We start from the raw sequence: 21,711 nt of genomic DNA on the forward strand, positions 1-21,711 counted from the left end.
GGTGAAGGTGGCCCTTCACCAGCTTCACTGCCCTTCTCTGAACCCACTCCAGCACTAAAATGTCATTTCTAAAGTGACTGGCCCAAAACTGAATACTATGTGAGGTGTGGCCTTACCAGTTCTGAGTACAGGGGGACACTACTGGCCACACTATGCTTGGAATTTGGGACCTGGTAATACAAAATTTGTAAGCATTCTAAGGGTCCATGGTGGGAAACAGAAAACTGCTCTAGTGTAAATAAACTTATGACAGACACTAAGTCTATTGTCAGCACAAACTATAGTTCAACAAATATCTAAATCTACTAAAAATCAGTGCAAAATTTTTTGGGCCACTTTTTTTTTCTAATTTGGCCATCCTCTTCTTAAATAACTTTGCAGATGTACTTAACTTCATGTATCATAATTAGTTCCACTGATTTCAGCAGCATCACTCCCAGGTACAACTGAGATGCAACTTAGTGTGCATCTAAATAATTGCATGGCTTTCATTTGTTTTTGTCAAATTACACCAAAACATCCCCAGCTGACACAGGTAAACACTCTTACATTACATGACATTTCTTACTTTGTCAAGGGCTGCGCTTTCCAATTTGTCTTTTGCAACTGATAGTTTTTGCTCCAGATCTGTTAGCTGTTGTGCCTGTGGGAATCAAGAAAAAAAGAAAACCTGATGCAATCTCCAATGCATTTTTTCATGTGAGAGAGCAGAGAACAGAAATTTTACAAGTAATGTATATGGGTTGGGTCAGATTTGCTTTTCCTGAGGGAAGAAAAAAATTATGGTCAAATGTGCTCCATTGATGTGAATGCAAGTTTGTAATAATTCAATGTCAATAGCAAAATTAATTCCATACTACAAAATATTTATTATTATGCCTTAATATCCTTCTGGAAAATTCAAGGTATTCAAATGTCTTTTAATAATTTTATTCATTTGTCTGACTTCTGAGTGCAACTTGAACATTATTTTGTAGTTTTAAACATTGAGATGCCAACATTAAGCTACTTGGGCATAAACAGACAAATTAGAAAACACCCAAACATTCTTGCATGCAGACACCTAATGAAATTATACTACCTACTAGTATACAAGGAGGTAACTCCAGATTTTTTTTTTTCTCCATGTCTTTTCCTGGAAATGTAAAAGGAAAATTCTCAAGAATAGCTGACTATGCAACTACATAGCAGGAAAGCATTTTGGGAGACTGAAGTCAGGTCAGGCTAGTAGCCTGCATCCTGAGGGGAAGGACTTCTGCCTCTATATAATGTATATGTCATTCATGGAGTGCAGGGCTTCAGAAGATGCTTTTAAATGTTCAGTAAATAAAGACAAATATTTTCTCTCTCTTTGCCTAGGAGGTGTATAAACCTAGCCTGTTCACTTGAAGGAAATACATTCTCTGCAAGAATTTTCTGTTTCAGGGAAGCAGATTCCTGCAGTTCTCAGCCTTGTCATTAAAAACACATTACTATGCAACCAAAAGGAATAAGGATTCTTTTCCTGTTGTACCTGCAAAAAAACCATTGCCTAGTCATTGTTTTCCCTGTTTGAAAAGGGAGCCATAGAGAAGGACAATGGAGTAGCCACTTATCTTTTCTCTCTGAAATTCTGATTAAGTAAGTATACATTTTGTACATGCAGAATAATTGGATAAAATTCCCATTTCTCAGATAAAGAACTTCACATTTTTATTTCGACCCTCTATTTGCAAGTGTGTTTCCCCTAAACACCATTCCACGCTCCCAGGTTTCTGGAGTTCAATCCCAGCCAGAGATTCTTTCTTGACAGACTTTTCAAAATCTCCTGCACTCTGCTGACTGCAGCACAGCTTAGTGGATAGCCACACTGCATAAATGCTGGTTAGTGTAAATCCCATCAAGGTGGCTAATTTGGTTTCTGGTGGGTTATGACAGTCCTTCCAGCACATGTCATAGATGAGGTGATGAGCCTAGGCAAGCCTGTATTCCTCAGCAGACAGCCCATGTGATGTTTATAGCATTGGGCATAGGCTGTACTGCCAAATGAAATGTCAAAAGCCTGGAATTTGCAGTACCCAACTCATGTAAAGAACTGTGTTGTTGTGTTTTAAAACAGGATTAGGCATTTATCTCCAGATTTATCAGCAGAGTCACAATTTCATTAGTCAAAACCAACCTTGCTTCAAAGGGAAGCCAGCTGTTTGCTCACATGTGGGAAAGTCCCTTGTGGATTGCAGTCCCTAATTTACACTGGAACACATTCCTTACAGCTAACACCAGTCACTGTCACAGCACACATATCAGACCACTGGTTTCAGCCTTTAGTCTGGCAACAGAGAATTCACTACAGAAATAATCCTTCCATTTTATCAGTTTGCAAAATTTAATTGGACTTATTGCTGATTTACTAGAGAAAAAAATTACTAAGATATAAGAAATTGCTAGAATTCAGGAACTTTTTGGATTTTTTCCTAAATATTGGATACAATATCACTCACAATCAACATGGCCACAGACAATGTCTGAAAGACTGAACATTGACTCCATGTGATGTAGAGACACTTCTCATAGAACTAGACCAAGAAATTTCTCACACCATTAACATTTTTATATTGTTATTTATTAAATTATTTTTCTCTACAGCTATACAAATGAATACATTCTCAATCAAAGAGAATCTGTATAATTTCAATTGCCACTAAAAAGGAAATTACACAAAACAAGAAATGACAAATGTGAGGCTAGGCTGGCCCCTGTGACAGTCAGTGTGCACTGCTGAGGAGTTAGAATCAGATGGAAGATGGTGAGGCCCACACAACAAGGCAACTTCTTCTTTCTAGCCCCATCAGTGTTACAGTTTAAATCAGTGGAAAGCCAGAGGTGCAGTTATGAATTAGAGGGTGTCTGGTTCCCCTCAATACATGCATTAATTACACGGGCATCTGAAAGCCTGGGTAGGTGGCAGGAATCAGGCAGTGGTGGTTGGAAGTGACTCTGTCTTCCTTTCAGGGCAATGTCTGGTGCTATAAACACATGGAACTCAATGAAACTGCTTCCATATCAAAAATCAAGCTGGAGGAAAAGTACTTAAGTTCCTTAATAGATATTTTCTGTGACAAAGAATAACTCTATTGTAATAACACTGTTCACATACAGGAAAACATCTGTGGTTTATGGTGAAAAGTTACTCATCCAAAGAACAGGTTTCAAATATATTAGTGAAGGTTTTCTGAATGCATCATTTACCAAGACTTATTCTCATTTTTCATAATACTGTCCTATGTTGATGGACTAAAATTTTCTGTAATGCTCATGTATATTTATTCCATTTCACAGAATACTGAGCAAATAGCTCAGTGATATCAATCCACCTGATACCAGGGAAGAGTAAAATTCTGGCATTAAAAATGCCTTTTGATGAACCATTCACTTGAAAGTAGTGATAGTCATTTACATCTCAGTACCAAATTTGCAGAATCTGATTTTCTGAAAGTTTTCGTCTCTCAAGGCTAAATTCATGTTGCAGTATTTCCTGCTGCTGTAATTCAGGAGTTTTTTAGGGAGCCTAAATTAACTAATATGGCTTTGATACTGAGTAAAGAAAAGGATGAACACCAATAGGACTACTCAAGCCCAATTCTAATAAGCTGCAAAGAGTCCTTAAAAAAACTAGACTGGAAGAACTGAAAAAGTAAAAATAAATTTAATACTTAAATTTCTCTTAAGTATTCTTATAGAATGATGTCCTTGACAGGAAGCAGTGAAATAAATAAAAGCCTTCCAATGCCTAACAGGCGCCTACAGGAAAGCTGGAAAGGGACTTTTTACAAGGACATGGAGTGACAGGACAAGAGGCTTTAATCTGAAAGAGGATAGGTTTAGATCAGATGTTTGGCAGAAATATACTTTCTGTTCTGTTCTTCACTGTGAGGAAGTTGAGGCATTGGCCCAGGCTGCCCAGAGAAGCTGTGGATGCTCCATCAGTGGAAGTGTCCAAGGCCAGGCTGGATGGGGACTTGAGCAACCTGGTCTAGTGGAAGGTGTCACTGCACATGGCAGAGGGAGCTGAAATTAGATGGTGTTTAAGGTCCCAATGTCCCTACTGAAAAATAGATATGATAACACCTTCTTGTATAAAGATACTCAAAAATTCCTGTCCTGTGTTTTTCAGCAGCAAGTTGAGTTTAGATCTTCAGGCCCCTCCTGTATTGTTATTACCATACTAGTAATGATTATCTATAGCATCGTGGCAACAACACACAAATGCTAAATATGACATTTGAAACAAGAATATTCACCAATAAAGAGATGCCTATGTAAACAGTGACATCTACTTTTGTCCTCATTTCTGTTGGGACAGAGTTAGTTTCTTCTCAGTAGCTGGTACACTGCTGTATTTTGGATTCGGGATGAGAATAATATTGGTCACACACTGATGTTTTGGTTGTGCTACATAGTGTTTATTCTTTGTGTCTCATGCTCTGCTAGGGAAGAGGTGCAGGAAAAAAATAGCAGAGCCATTACAAGGACCATTTTCAGTGCTGTTACCATGACACCACAATGGCCATCATGGGAACAGGAAGAAGAGACTTTTTAGAGAGCATTGTCTTATGTGAAGTCTTTGATAGTTTATCCCTCAAATCAATATGCTTAAAAATGCTACCCATTAAATGTACAACAACAGGAAAGTGTCCTCCTCCAGACTCTATTCAGTTGTTATGCAGCATGATGAAGTCACCCTGTAGCTTATAGAACTTATTATCCCTAATAATGAGTTGCAAGATCTCTGGGAAAAAAAAATCCCTAATATTTTGCATTGCATTTATAACTTGGTATTTTATAATAGCTTTTTTAGTTCAGTTGTGTCTTTCCTACATGGTTCTGGTAATTTTTCCAAGGGAGGTTGCACAAGACCCAGATGCTGAAGAAACACACGGGATGAATAAACACCCCACAGACTAAAGATCCTGTCTGAAAGCAAAAGAAATTACAGTATTCTCTCAGGGAAGCTGATACAACAGGCCAAAAAGGAAACTGCTCCCAGTTTTCCCTTATCATCTCCTTCAAAGACTGAACTACAGAAATTATATTTACCATTACAGGGGAATGTAAAAGCAGCAAGAAAGATAAGAGCATTCTTTCTGTGCTAGATACATGAATGCACAAATAAAGTTATAGGAAAGTGACACTGCTTTTTTTTTTTTTTTCCTTAGAAAGCTTTCTGCAAGGAAAATGGAAGTTTAATGGTACTTTGAACATAATGAGGAATGCATTAAAATCTGTTAAATGGACTAGTTTTTCAAATATGCAAAGTCAGCTGAATTCTGCAGCTGATAATTTTAATATGTGCAGATGCAAATCATGGGGGAAGTGGATGTACCTATGTGACATGGGGTGGTTTCAAATAAAACTGTATTGGAAAGCCTGAAACTTGCATTTTCATATATGTGCCAGCACAAAAAGTACTTCTCTAAAAGATTATCACAAATTTAAAATACGTAATAAATTATTACAAGCCGAGAAAGTAATCCTAATGTTTACACAAGTTCTCTGCCAAAGTAGGCCTTTGGTGGTTTTCTGCTTGTTTTTTTTACCTTTGTTTTTATTTTATTATTTTATCTCTTTCTTTGTACGTAATATGGAATCTCATTGCCTTCATTAGAGAAATAAGTAATTTAAAATTCTGGGAAATCAGTTTACTGTGGCATGTAGTTAACTTTGCTAATAGAGAAGGAAACACACATGGCATCAGTTTTACTTCAGAGGGAGGAATGGTAAAGATATTTACCAAATCCAGTCAACATGATGCAAAAATGATTTCACATAGCTTCGTATTTGACTCTACCACAGCAAATTATTTAAATGATTTTCACATGTCAAATAATGACGTAATTTTTTAGAACCAGGTGTTTCAAAGAATGTGGAAAATAGTCTTGACTCTAAATTTGCAATAGTCATATGGTCCTTAGTTCTTTAGAGGCCTTGAGCACTCACAGTACTTGAAACATTATTGAAGAGTGTCAGAGTACTGAAGGTAAATTACAGTTTGTGAAGCTGCACTCCAAAGAAACGTGTGAGTTCAAGAGTATCATCCTGGAAACAAGCTAAGTAAGGCACAGCAAAGATTGTCAAGTGAAGGCAGCAAGGTTCTCCACTACCCTCCCTCCTTCCTCCCTCTTCTGCCCATTGTTCCTCTCTCCCAGTCACCCCCATGCAATCCCTGCCTGCCTTCTGATGCCATTTCCATCTGCACACGCCTGTCTCTGCTGCTCCTGGTGCTGCTGATGCCAGCCATGCCCTGGCCCTGGCAGACCCCTCTGGTTTAGCACTGTTACCTGGGCACCTGGTGCTTCTGAGCACGTGGAGAAGCCTTGGGCACTGCCCAGGGCCAAGAGCAGAGCTTGATTCAGCACACACCCACCCTGGCCTCAGCCTTTCAGCAGGAACTGACCGTGTCTGCGTACCCAGCTGGGTCCCACAGGCTTTGCTCCTCACAAAAAGGTGCAAAGTTATAAACCATGGCACTCCTGGTAAACTCACCTACAGAATACACGGTAGCAGTTACCTGACTTGTTGTAAGCTAATGACTGTTAAGGTACTAAGTTGTTGCAATATTTGTTATAATAGCCAATCCTATTTGCTTGCTTATTTAAAGTTAAATTCTACCATGGAACAAAGATTAAATAAATACATTGTTAGGCCAGGTGCTGTTAGCTGCTACTCACATTTGAACTTTTTCTTGTTTTTCTAGGACTGCCTATCAAGACACTTTGTCCTAGAATTTGAACAAAAGGAAAAGAGATGAAGTGGTAGATCAAATATGTCTGAATCTGTAGCACAAGCCTTAGAAAAAAGCAAAGATATTCTCAAACCATACCACTGAAGCATGGTCACCTTTTACATTTACAAGAGGAATTTCAGTAATACAAGGTACTTGTACAAACGGACATTGGAAATCATTGTTGGATTTATTTTTATTCTTATCTTATTACTATCATATATACATGTTTGGATTTCATGAACAAAAAACCAAACTATTTTTAATTCTTTCCTATTTTAGTAAAACATGAGACTTCTTCCAGGGCAATATAGCCTAAAAATGGGAAGACAGTTAATGAAGGAGAAGTAATTTTAAAAAGAAGTGCTCTGTAATGCCTGAAACAAATTCAGACCTCAATTTAGCAAAGCACTTAAACTTAGAAGTACTTCACTGAATCAGGGGTTTAGGATGATAGTTTAAATTATTGCAACTCAGTAGTGTCATTCAGAACTAGTAAGTACCTACTTACAGAGGCAGTGATAAAATTAAGAACATTCACTGGCAATTTATTAATAATTTCTTGGTTTTCTCATTATAATACAAAGCAAATTTCAACTTGGGTCAATTCTTTAAGGATAACATTCTGCATGCTTTAAGGGACTGAAATCTGAAAAAGAGACAGAAACTCAAATTATAATCTCTGTAGAGATACTGACAAGCTCTATAACCTTGGGTGCATGAATTAATTTTTGTGATGCCCATTATTTATCTGTTTCATGGCTTTATATCACATAGGGAGAGTTTAAAAATATAAACATACACACATATATGCTCCCTAATTAATCACCTAGATTACAAAACACTTTGAAAACATAAGAAGTGTTAGTAAGATATGATAAAGAAGATATCATCTACCAATTCATTGTAATGTTAAGGAGAAAACTGCCTTTTTCCCATTTCTTTTCCTCTCCCAGAGGTCTAGCTCAGACCAGAGCCATTGACAGTAATAGGTACTAGAATTTAAGAAATAGTTTCTTGATGTCGATTATGTAAAACAAAAATCAAACAATCCCTCCCTATTAATTTCACATATATCTTCAGGATTGATACCTTCAGAGAAAGCATTATTTTGATGGACATGAACTGCAGCTTTCCTTTATGCACTTTAGAAATTGAATAGTCTGCAGCTTACATCCTTCTGGTGAACTGCTCCAAGACCTATATGGAGAGCAGACTTCCCTGAAATCCTCAGTAAGCCACACAGAAATTAAAGTTTAGTGGGATGGGAAGGGAGTGGAAGGGGAAAAGGTAAAAGTCCAGTGATGTGAAAGTAGCTAGCAGCCAGGATTTTATCCCAAACATTCGTGCTGTGCCGACAGGAAGACTTTCCATTCCATTTATCAGAAAGAGTAACAGCTTCATAAAACAGCCACAACAGCAATGCTAACATTAAATCTGTTGTTTCCAGTATCAAAGCAATTAGAAATGAATTATCACCTGTTCCTGCCAAAACCTAGCAGCCTCTCTGATCAGGCAGGGTCCTGGGTTACATTATGGGCTGTAACCAAGGCAGGTATTCCACCACCACCTACATTAATTACCTTCTGATGGACTGCTAAGGTGGGTGGAGCATCTCTGCCATGACTCAACCAGGATAACTCCTTCTGGGGAAGCAGCAGCCACTCTGAGGGCTCATCTCTGCTAACAGGCCATCAAGGATTCCCCAGAATGACTCCCAGAATCACAGCAGCCCACTGTGAAATTCCCCATCCTAGGGGAGGTACTGAACGCTCCTGCCTCTATACAATCTGGGGTTTGGGACATGATGACATGTGCCACTGGAATGCCAAGGATCACAAGAACTCTCCACCACCACCACCACTGGGCCTCCAGAGAAGGACCAGACCTTTCCACAGGCTCACTGCTTTGACAAGACCACATCCATCACTCCAGTGAGACTGCAACCACCATTCAGCTGGACTGCTACCACCCCACTGACCAACAAGGGCACCACGTCGTGTTCTGACTTTGTCAGTTTAAACCACTGTTTCTGTACTATTGCCTTTATTGTCATTCTCCTATTAAACTGTAGCTCTGACTTGAAATCTTTCACAAGATATTTGTGTGGGGTTCAATCCTCCCACTGCTTTACCTTCCACTCAGCACAAGCAGATACTTTAAAAACTCTCCAGACTACACCAAATGGCTTCTACTCTGCTTCGTGTGTCTGTCTTCAGACATGAAACACACACACACAAACACTAAACCTACCCTCCCCCATCTCATATGATTTAGGAGGATAGCATAAGGCTGCTGCTCCCTCTGCTTCACAAATCAAATTTTCTTGGACAGGAAAAAGACTGATGAATAAACCTGCAAATACATTTGTGGTTACACATAAAGGATATATCAATATTAGCACAGCAGGCATTCAATCTCGTACAGCATTGCACACTGTCAAGAGATGTTTCAATTATTTACATATAAATATATAATACATAGTTCTCAGTATGTGGGGCTTTGGAATCCACAATTTATCAATATTCTCCCTCTAAAGTTCTCAGGTTTTTTTAAATTGCATTAGATCATCATTTACCTAGAAGGCAAGTAACTATCCTTATTTTGCAATAAGAGCACTCAGAGGACCTAATTTGGGACCTACATCTCAGCTGGTGGCTCTAGTGTTCATTCATAAACAAGAACAGTAGGAAATGGATTTGTAGAGAATTCTCAAAGCCTGACAGAAGGCTCACACAGTGTGCATCTGTGTGCAAGCTTTGAGACAAGAAATACTGACTTAGAAATGCCATGGAATAGGAGAGATATTGCTGAGAGAGAAAGGGAGCTAGAAACAAGTTTCAAAAGATGGCCTTGCAAATAAGACTGGATACTTTGGAGAAACAGAACTGTGAAAGATGCATTGTAGTGGGACCCATGAGGGGCAATTTTTGGTGATTGGCTTTAAGACATTTACAGCATGGTGTGGCTAAAGCTGACAGGCCAAGAAACATTTATAGTGTACTGTAATTAGGAAATAATTAGCTTCTGATTGTGATGGAGTGAATTATAACATCTGTATTGTCTCACCCTTCACATGAGACTGAAAATGGAATAAAAGTTTTTAAAACACCTCTCAGTTGCCCCATCTCTGGGTCAGGAAAAGGGGATTGTCTGACAAAGTACTATGTCTATTCAATGTAAATCAAGGACTTTAAGGTGAAATTCACGTGGTCAAATACAGACAGAGTCTTCAGAAGATAATGCTCCAAGGATTTGAGGTGGAGTCTATGATGGAGAAAGCCATATCCAGTCAGATGAAACCACACCTATTCCCATTCACACATTTCCTCCCTTTAGTACAGCTCTCTACATGTGTGCCTTAACTACTACATGGTCACAGTTTTCTGAAGTAGTATCAGGAGAAGGTGGATTTCACTGCAGCTGTGTCAGTGACCTGCTGGGCAGCCTTTCTGCCATGTTCACTTGTTTATGTTCCTGTTTTCTTTCTAATCTTCTGTAAGCTTTTTTTGAAGTGAGTAATATTTGGCAGGAGCTCCCTTGCTAAGCATTAGTTATACACCCTACCATAGCTCAGATCCTTTTTTGGGATCCCTGTGTATTAGCATGATGAAAACAAGTAGGTAATAGTGCTGAGCAATCCTAGTGCTTCAGCCAAAGAAAACAAACTTTCACAGCAAGGCAAGATTAGAATTTTTGATCTTTACCTCTGCTCAAGCTCTCCATTGTACTGAATTTGAAGAAAGATGTGTAACTTTTGTTAATGCTAGGTGGTGCTAAAATTTAAATGCCTAGATCTATAATATACCTAATTTTTGTCTCTAAATCTGTTTCCCTGGTTTTGGTCTTTTGGAGACCAGAAATAAATGTCCCTGAAGAACCTTGGAATAAACTTAAGTATTAAAGAAAAAACAAAAAGAGGCAAAAAAAGCACAGAAATCACACTGTCTTTTAAATGGCCTACATTACTATATATTCACATATTTACAGCACTGTATATACAATAGACACACAGTAGAGAGAGTTAAACACTCCCAGAAGACAATTTGGAACTCATATTGACATGAAGTGACTTTGTAAGTAATTCTAGGTCTAGTCCCTTTCGAGATGACTACTTCATCTCCATCCTTTAGGCTGGGAATATATAAAAGGACCATTAATAGCCTTCAGTCAGGTGGCCTGCATCTCTCTCCTCTTCCTTTTAACAGGGATTAACTTCTGCCTCTTTTAACAAGGACTTGATGCCCTTGAGCAATGTCTTTATGTCTTGTCTTCTCCTCCTTTATTTTAAAATGCTTTATTAATTTTTAAAATGTGCTAGCTAGAACAGACTATGCATTTGGATTGTTTAAGCAATAGACATTTTTTTTTTCTTAAATCTTCAGACCTAAGGAACATGACATTGCTCAAGCTGATCATAAACACAGAGATTTGCTTTAAACGTTAACAATATTTGACTTTGCCATGGAGGAGTGCTAATTAAAGGAAAAACAAGAAGCATCTGTGAAATATTACATCATTCAGTTAGAAAGATGAGGCATGTTACAGAATGTATGGAATAGGGCAACAGGTTCTATTCATCAGCAGCAACCTAGAATTTTGCTTTTTGTGAGCACAAAAACATAGATATAAGTATATTTCTGAAAATGCATTATGGTATTAAGTCTGTCTTGGTGTTTTGAGCTCTTTTCAGAACAAACTTATTCCTTAGAACTGCAATAATAAAGGCAGCTATCATATTCCTACTTTACCCCTAATAATTTAGCTAACTATAGTGAAATAAAACTTACCTTAAAAATCAAATCCTTTTTCCCATAACGAAGCTCTTTCAGCTGGGCTTGAATCTTTTTTGACTGAAAGTGAGGATAATCAAATCAGGTTTTGTTTTTTTTTAAATTTTAAATATTAAAAAAAAACCATTGTAAATTCTGAGAACAGCAGAACCTAGATCAGATTTAAAATGTAGAACACCCCACTCCAAATAATCGTGAATTGCTTTTCCAGGTGCACAAGTCAAACCAAGCAAAAGTACTGAGGAAAATGCAAAATGGCACTCACCAAAAGCACACACCTGAGTTAGCACTGTAAAGAACAGCAGCTGGGCTTACACATTTTAGACATGAGCTGTTATTAACACTTCCCATGAAGTATAACTGAAGGAATCACCTTCCAAGTAAACAATCTTATTCTTAGAAGTTATTCTTATACAGGTCTTTGTAAAGATCAGGGTGTTCCAGGTGGCATCCAAAGGAACTGGCTTGGAACTAGTTTCTCAGTTTGTAACCATGCCCTTGAAAGTACAGGCATAGCTATGCTTATTTATATCAGTTTAAGATGATATTTACTTTATATATTGCTAAATATATCCTTAAAATATAAGGATATAAAGGACTAAGTAGTAGTCTATATATTATTTTATTATTTAAACAAAATAAATAGAAATTGATTTTTTGTACTAAACCCAACAATCCAAGGAACATTATTTCACCATTTGTCTAAGAATCCTCTCAAAGTAGTATTTTTTTAAAATAAAATCCACAGTCCCAACTGATACTCAATAATTTTTTTTTGTATTAATTAATGTCAAGTGTTCTGAAGTCCTTGGAATGGATTAGAAGTCTGTTTCACATTTACTGAAAGAGCATTCCATAAACATAATATATTACAAAAGCAGTATATCCTTCTTAAGCTAGAATTTTTGGAACAATTTTATCTCTTTCCAATTGATGCAGTCAAATTCAGTGACAGACTTTTGGGAAGGCTGAATGAATCTAAGGAATCAAAAATTTTAGAACCTGCTTTAAATGTTTAAATAGTAAGGCCAAAAGGGTTATGGTATTCTGCAAAATCTGAAACTAATAGCCAAGATCAGTCCAGCAGTAACAGCCAATAAAGTCTGTGACTTTATTGGCTATTACTTCATTGAATAGCACTGTCCTCTGACCTGGACAATAGAATTAATTGAGCTATGGAACATGTTCCACATCACCTAAAAACCAATGAGAAAATGTTCACCAATTTGAATTATTCTGAGAACTGTGTTTAATAAAATATACAGTTTCTGTGATATACAAGGAATCCAAATAGGCTGTAGAGGAATCTGAGAGCTACAATTAAGGTATAACTCATTTGCTAAATATGAAGTCTGTGATGAAATTAAGAGTCATATAGCTAAATACATTCAGTGCAGGTCAAAAGCATGTCTATGACCTGTAACTCTTTGTGATAAAATTTGGTTATTTTGAGGATGTTCTGTGCTTCAGGGGAGAGGGAGGATCTCTTAGTAGAGTCAGATAAAATTACCATTAAACACAGGTTTAATGGTAAAATTACTCTTAGTAGAGTCAGACAGATAAAATTACCATTAAACACAGGTCTCTAAAATACAGTCTGGTAGTACTGCCCTGGCATGTGTCCCTTTCTGTGTCCTGGAAACCCCAACGTTTGCACTGCTCTGCCTTGCTCTTTCCAAGGCCCTGACTTCTTGGAAAAGGAAATCCAGCCATGGTAGAACTGTGCAGGATCACAGGCATGCTCCCACATCTGCCACCAAACAACAAGGAATCCCCCACTGTCTGTCTGCATGCAGCCTGAGGCAGCAAAACAGAGCATGACTTCCTGGAAGGCAATCCTACCCACAAAGGGTAATGGATGTAATACCTGAAAGGATACTGGGTTCACACAGCTGTTATGCTTGGTGAGAATAGTACTTTAATTAAAAACAGAAATCACACTGTACTTTTCTGGCTGGCACAACTTAACTGGCAAAATGAGCACAAAAAAAGGATGCTCCAGTAGCAATTCTGCTTGTTCCAATGGTAACGTGCATGATAGCTGCAAATTTGCCAGGATGATTCATAAGGTAGGAGATTCTCACAATTTGAAATACACTCACAATCTGCTGTCTTGACTATTACTTAATTTACTTTTAATTTTCTAAAGAACTCTTACTGCCAGGGCTTGTCACACTGTAATAAAATTAAATTATCCTTAGGCTTCAATCTTAGATGCAAATATTAAGAGAGACATAATCAGAAAAAAAGATCTTCAAGTTAATTACCAAAGGTTCAAATATTCTGCAGCTAGGTGTGGTGGTTTGACCCTGGTGGATGTTATGTGCCCACCAAAGCCACTCCATCACTTCCCTCCTCAACTGGCCAGGGAACAGAAAATATTTACTCATATTAATTTAGTCTGGGTTTTTTGCATATATAATTTCTGTTAAGGTCATTGCACCTTGTCAGAATGAAACCAAAGCATAAAAAATTTCCTCTGTACTAAAATTTTCCTAATGATTATTAAATGCATTTTCTTCATTAGAGTCTCTACCTTTTAGCAAAAGGTTCATGAGGTAAGGATAGAGAGAGGTTGCTCACCAATTACTATCATGGGCAAAACAGAGTTGACCTGGGGAAATTAATTGAATTTATTACCAATCAAAATCAGAGCAGGATAATAGGAAGTAATAGAAATCTTAAAAGCAGCTTCCCCCCTCTACTCCCCAGCTTCTACCTCCTCCTCCTTCAGCAGCACAGGAGGGAATGAGGGTTATGGCCTCAGTAAATCACATTTCTGTTGCTGCTTCCTCCTCAGGGACAGGATTTCCCCTGCTCCATCACGGGGAAATGTATTTGCACAGGAAACACTCCTCTAAAACTTGTTCAATGTGAGTCCCTCCCATGGGCCACACTTCTGTACAAACTGCTCCAGCACCATCCCTTTCCATGGGGTGCAGCCCTTCAGGAACAGGTTGCTCCAGGACGGGGTCCCAAGTCCCACCAGGAAACCTGCTCCAGCCTGGGCTCCTCTCTCCATGGACCCACAGCTCCCTGCTCCAGAACTGGTGTCCCACAAGGTCACACCTTCTTTAGGGGCATCCTTGCTGTGACATGGGGCTCCTCCGCAGGTGGATCTCAGCTCCAGTGCCTGGAGCAGCTGCTCTCCTTCCTTCTGCACTGACCCTGCTATCTGCAGAGATGATTATTCCACATATTCTCACTCCCCTCTTCTCTGTCAACAATCATTACTGTGCAGTAACTTCTTTCTTTTATAAATATATTATCACAAAGGGGCTGCTGCTGTCTGTGATTGTCTCAGCCTAGGCCAGTGGCAGGTTCATAGTGGAGCTGGCTGACATTGGCAGTTCTGGAAGCTTCCCAGAATAAGCCACCCCAATAGCTCTCCCCGCTGCCAAAACCTTCCCTTGCAAACCCAATGCACTAAGAAGGGTATTTGTACACACTGCTGTTTTTTCAGCAGTAAAGAAGGGAAGAAACATCTGTATTCCTACACTGTGACAGGTTTGAGACCAACAATGGGGATAAAGGAAGATAACAGATTTTGAAAGACTTAAAAAAAATATTCCTAACCCTATTATTTCCTACCTTTGAGAATTTATCAGAAACTTGACCTCTAAAGTACTGATCTCTAATTTAAAAGGTAGAGACTCTAATGAAGAAAACGCATTCAATAATCATTAGGAAAATTTTAGTACAGAGGAAATTTTTTATGCTTTGGTTTCATTCTGGCAAGGTGCAATGACCTTAATAGAAATTATATATGCAAAAACCCAGACTAAAGTAATGTGAGTAAATCAGATTCACATGTAATAGTTTTTTTGGTTTTTTTTTTTTTTAATGAAAAGAAAAACAAAAGGAATGCTCACATGAGTGCAGGTACTTCTACATGGAGGAATTTGCCAAAAATAGGGCTTTTGTATCACTGACTATTTATCTCACTCTTCAGCAGAGGGGAGATTTCTCTCCTTCAGTTCCACAGTGACCCTTTTTCCCTCGAAATAATGGAACATTCTGGGAATCAATAACAATAGATCTTTCCTGTCTCAATGTTAATTTCAAAACGGGCCTTTGGCAATTCCAAAGGAGTTCAAGTAAATGAAATGAAATGAGACACGGAGTTCATGTAAATGAAATCAGTTTTATATATGTTACAGATGTATATATCTATAGAGTTATATCATAGGCACACCCAGATGATTTTATTTGTCTAAAACTTGAGTTTGCAACTTGCTTTCTAATACATTTGAGCTGCTTCTTGTGAAGGCACAAAAATTAGTTGGGATGACAGCACTTCAGGAACACTCACCATACAAGCACAATATATATTCTGTATTCTGGTTTGTATATATATATACACACACACACACATATATATTCTTGTGGATATGTATAATACACCAGAACCTCAGTACAAAACACTTTGATGCAAACTTTTTGGGTAGATTAGATTTAGAATAGACAGGAATCTTCCTTACCTCTTCTGCGTGCATACCACAAAGCTTGTTTCCTGACAACAGCTTGTTTTTGAGGCTTTTGTTCTGAGAATGGGACAAAAAAAAACCAAAATAGTTTATTAGTAAGTGTTACTAAAATATTAAGGGACCCTTTAACAAATTGACCATACTGACTTTGTTTTCTTATATGGATAACATCTTCAAGTCACCAACAAAGATATAAATAAAACAAGAGAGAATAATCAAGGCACAGTATCCTTCTTACAGAATTCCTAAAGGCATTTGCATTAAAATTTGCTTCAACAGGAACACGACTGCCCATAGAGACCTTCCCAGAACACTGGCAACCAAAAGCAATTTAGATTTAATAAGCTGAGGTAAAAAAGGGCAGGAAAAAACTTCTAATCCTTGCTTGGTGTCAACTCCATAGCTCAGTATCATTTTCTGTAAATCATTTTAACAACTGAGTAATAGGGCCAAGGTCTCATCACTTGACCTTGATGATCAAAATCAAGGGGTGTTTCTGCTAAATTTTATAATGTAAAACTGCAAGTAATAAAACCAGTAGAAAGTTAGTTACTGATAGCATTCTGTCAACTCAATATGGTTTTTCATGTAGGAGTTTTAAATGTATTTCTTCTCATTTTCAGGGAAAATAACAAACCCTGACAAAATTAATTCTTCATAGTAATTATTTTTCCACTACTCACTCATATTATCCCATAACTGATAGTCAAGGGTGAAGATTTCTCTGCAGCGTGAACATCTTTTAAAACTGGTCAAAACCGTAAGTATTCAATAAACAGATCCACAAGTGCTGAACATAACACACTTAACATGAAAAAAAAATTAAAAGAATACAAAAACCAACTATTGCTGTGTTAAAGGACTGTAAATATACAAACAGAAAGAGAACCCATCACGTTTCAGGAATGTATGTTTATTACTGAACAGCAATAGCTTTCCTGTACAGTGTGCACAAGAACAAGCTGTCTTTAGAGGAAAAAACATAATTCCATCCAGTTTAAATTTAGGTCTGCATCCCTCTGAAACACTGGAAGCTCTAATTCCAGAATTGGAAGCTTTGAGTTTCTCTTGAAAAAAAAACCTTTTTTTTTAAAGGAAATGCAAAGAAACTAAAATTTCATTTGAAAACTCATTTTCACGATTCCAAAATAGATCTGACATAATTTCACATTTCACTGTGGCTAGCTACTATGCTACAGTATACATTACTGCAGAAACAATAAATTTTTCCCAGCTCTTTGACATGGATGCCCACAGTTCTCTTATACAACAGAAAGGAACTAGGATGTTATTTTCAATGAGACAATCCAAAAATCCAGATTCTATCTTTCAAAATATGATTTGCAAAGAGCTGGATGTTGCTCTAGTAAGTGTCACCGTCAATTACCTATTTTGGTTCTTTGTTTGAAAATTTATGTTGTAACTCACCAAAGAGCAATAGGCTTGTTGTACTAACCACTATGGAAATACAGAATAAGACAAGTGGCTCTGAAAAAATGGAACTGTATAGCAGACAGAAGGTGAACAAAGGAAAACAAAATAAAAATCAAAGACATGAAGCAGGCCTGACTCATCTATTTCTCATCAGGGGTACACCTAAAGAACCAGGCTGCACTTGTGAACAGAGTGAATGTGTTTTACATGCATCTTAATAGTTTCACATAAAGATCAGCATCACCTTTTGGGATGATAAAACAGATGTGCCAAAGCCACTGTTTCATTAGGGACTTGCACTTAATTAACCCAGGATATCAAGGCATCCCTTTGGTTTGACTGACTCATTATCCTCCAGTCCCTCTACACAATGGTGATGGTTGGTTCAGTAGATAGAACTCTGTCCATATTTCAGAAGCAAAGAAAGAATGAATTGTAGTCATTACATTTTTGTTCATTTGTCTTCCTTTTGCTCAGTATAAACTATTGTAAGAAATAACTTCTGCTAACACATTAATCTTCTGTAAGTAATTTCCACATAGGCTATTTTGAGAATACCATGCAGTAACCCAGAATGTGAGAAACTGTGTGGTAACAGGACACACAATGTACTAGACAGTTGTCACAATTTCCACATTTTGTGCCAAATAAACCTGGCAAAAGTATATAGTTATATATACACAGAATTTGTCCAAAAGCAAAATTTGATGAAAATATTGAAACTTAGGAGATGGACTCAGTTTTTGAGATTTAGCTAGGTTTAACATGATTTCCTAATTCTGTCTCATTATCCAGGCAGTTTGCAACAAAAGCATCCAGCGGGGTTATCAGAATGCAAGCAAAACAGTCCTTATTTGATCTGAACTTAATAATGGTTTTAGAAATGAGAGCAAGCATTAAAAGTTAATATTATCCAGAGCATAATAAAGTAGGAGCATAAAAAAATAAGTAGGAGTTTGTTAGAAGTAGATGACAGCTTCTTGGCTACAATTTGCGTGATGTTAATTCACAAATCACATATCACAGTTGAAAATAACTCTGCATCCTGATTAACAGTACTGATTTTTATAGCAGAATATGAAGTCTACCAGTAAAAACATTTGAAGTATAACAGAGGTTTTTTGTTTGTTTTTTAATTCTGAATTAAAATCTTTCTTCTTCTGAAAGAAGTCTAATCAGGTACATATTCTGGAAGAATAAGTCCCTTTTGCTAGAAAGGGGCTATTCAAAGCCTCTTTCTAGCAAAAAGGGCATTGATTAATTAATCAATGAAATTTTAAATTTACAAAGGCCTATTGATTCAGAACAGAAGTTCTGACTTCTAAGATTTACAAGGATTAAAGATTATGCTCATTTTCTTATTAAGCATCCCTCAAAGAGCAAGAACAAATATACTAATCAGAATTTTATGCAGTTTTAATTTCAAATAATTCATTTGTAATTAAGTACTTCAATGGAGAAGATCTTGGACATTTCAATCTGAAAAATAAGGAATGAAATATCTGTAAATATATCTTTAGTAATCAATTTAAAAATTATATAGAGAAATTATTTTAATTAGCAATGGCCTTCTAGACTTGGAGTTAAAACATCATTATATTCAAAACAAACAGGTATTTTACTGTATTTGAACATCTTAGAAAGCTTACAGCAAAAGCTGTAAGCTGGAGTATTTGCATGCAATCACATCATTAAGCCAAGTTACTGTTGGACCGAATTCTTACTGTATGAAATCTTTTAGCTTATTTGCACCACTTACACCAGTAGTTTCAGTGCATTCCAAAATTCAGGTGCAAAAAACCTGCTGTCAGTGTTTGGCTCACTGGCAAGAATCCTGCTGTCTCTTCCCATGCAGTTTGCTCCCACTGTGCTGGTACCCAGGCTCAGTAATTCCACACGAGCCCAGCATCCATTCCCTGCTGCCCACTGGCACAGACTGCAGTGCCATGGCTAATGGCTTAACCACTGTCAGCAAGGACTTGCTGTCCATTATGCCAAAACTCTATGGAGAATCTGCTACCACCAAAGCCCAACCTTTCCTGAAAGTGCCTCCTGACTGGAACTTGGGGCTGGGAGTTAAGCTGCCTAAGGGAACGTGAGATAAGATGAAGGTGACACTGTTAGCCAATTATCTCAGGTCTGGGTAGAAGAAAACAAGGCTGAGGGAGAAGAACACATCCAACAAGAAAGCCAGACCCAGGAGCTCTCCAGACAATCAGCTCTGGCTGGGTCAGGGTGCCCCCACAGCCCCCAGGCTCATCTGCTGAGGCCAGGCTTGCACACACTCCCTGCCCATCCAAATAGGGAGCAGGAAAGTTTTGGGTGTGTGGCAGAACCTCTGGTGAGAGGCAGTGAACACCCATCCCCCCTCACAACAAACCAGCTCTGCTGTAAGCCCCCCTACATCCCAGGAAGGTGACATCCACGTGGAACATTCACGTGAAGGCAGCTGAGGGGTGCCGTAAACCATCAAGCACCCCTGAAGTGCCCCCCAGACCCATTCCTGAGGCCTTGCACAGGACAACTGCACACCATGCAACAGATCCAGTCTCTGTTGCATTAGACACTGCCAAACCTGCCCTCCCAGGGCATTCCCACCTGGCCCAAACCATATATAAATCCATTGAACTCTGTGTTTTGTGGGACCCTCAACACCAAGAAGACCAGAAGAAGAGGATCAATGGAAAGCTGTTGGGATCTACACCAGTGATATTTTCTACTTAATCTGTCTCTCTGTCACTCTCCTTCTCTCCTCTACCTTTTGCTATTTCTTTGTATATTTCTCTATTTACCTCATATTTACTGTTAAATAAAATCCATACTATTGATGTGGGCATATGGTCTCATTTGTACCTTAATTTGGGCAGCGGCATCTCTCTAACAATTTTAATAACTGGATTGTAACAGCCCACAGAACTCAGAACTCTTAGAGACAACTTGTTAAACTTGTTAACATGTTCTTCACAGAGCTTCTGTACTTAAAATAAAAAGCTTTCTGTCTCAGTCTCTGGGCTTGTTTTTTTTCCTTTTCTCTTATAACATTCCTAAACATTGTTAGGGTTCTGATAATATTTTCAAAATGTGAGACTAGACTTAATGAGAGATAAATTCATTATCTATGTAGCCTAAGGATCTACCTCCAATATAAAAACACAGAAAAGAAGCTGTGGTGCCATACTTTTTTTTGTCAACATGCCTTTGGAACCTGATGAAAAAACCCCCTCGCTTTGCTACAAGGGTATCTGTTCCTTTCTCTTCCCAACTTTGGAAAATAAACCTTTCTCTTCTGCATCTGTTTTCCTGAATCAAATGCCAGCAGGCCAGCCAAACACAAAACATCTCGAGACCTTCACCCATGCTTTTAAAAGGAGCAATTCCTACCATAACAGATTGAGCATTTCACCTCTCTAGAGAAGAGGGAGAGGTTGAGACTACTTTAGCATTCTTAGAAAACAATAACTGTGATGCCAATCAGAAAACATGGACAAAGGCTTACAAAGAAAAGCACTAACTATACACCTGAAAGCTCAATAAAACCACTTTTACAGCTGCAGTTTTAGTCAGTTTCCTTTCTGCAAATAAGTTTTGTAAAAATCATTAAATCATTGTGCAGCTATATATGTGGCATATTGTATTTTTTATCATTTCTCCATCTGACTTTAGCATACATAGTAAAAACCTCAAGAGTCACAGTTTATAGGAATTATTAACAGTGACAAACTACCCCCAGGTCCAGTTCAGAGGCCTTTATTACCATTGTATCATGTACATTTGAAGTTAGGGCAATTAACATTTATCTGATGGATCATACATTCTACTAACAGAAGGCTAAACTTGCACCACCAAAGTGAAAGTCACAACATTTCAGATGTCATTTTTTGAAGTTACTTTATCTTGATTCCTGGTCACACAATGAGTGCTTTAATACTCTTCTGTTAGATTTTCTAGTCTGAAACACCAGTATTACCTATTTGAATCTGCATCAGGATCTAAACCCAGAATGAACAAACTATATCACCTAGATATCATCAGTACAAAGCAACTGAAAGCAGAGGCCATAAAGTATGTTCAAGCCAAGAGAATCACTTCCTCTCTCAGAAAATTCTTCTCAGCAGTTCAATTCAGACACTCTATCTGAGCTCTGACATTATTTGTTTTTGTCATATAAAAGATAAATTTGACTCTCCTTCCACTTGATAAATAAAACAAATCAAACCATGATGAGCACCTGCTCATA

General features: G+C 37.8%; 1 protein-coding gene across 2 annotated transcripts in view; it reads right to left on the reverse strand.

Moving 5' to 3' along the window:
- Positions 1 to 21,711, reverse strand: part of LUZP2 (leucine zipper protein 2) — a 128,196-nt gene that overhangs the window by 31,446 nt on the left and 75,039 nt on the right. Inside the window, exons 6-8 of one of the 2 annotated variants that reach the window (XM_054635729.2) lie at positions 16,035 to 16,097; positions 11,551 to 11,613; positions 569 to 643 (exon numbers count right to left, since the gene is read on the reverse strand). In XM_054635729.2, the coding sequence (XP_054491704.2) occupies positions 569 to 643; positions 11,551 to 11,613; positions 16,035 to 16,097 (201 nt within the window). The remainder of the gene's footprint in view (positions 1 to 568; positions 644 to 11,550; positions 11,614 to 16,034; positions 16,098 to 21,711) is intronic. The other variant, XM_054635730.2, reaches the window with a different exon arrangement.

This window comes from Agelaius phoeniceus, chromosome 6 (assembly GCF_051311805.1).
Source record: "Agelaius phoeniceus isolate bAgePho1 chromosome 6, bAgePho1.hap1, whole genome shotgun sequence".
NCBI classification, from domain to species: Eukaryota; Metazoa; Chordata; class Aves; order Passeriformes; family Icteridae; genus Agelaius; species Agelaius phoeniceus.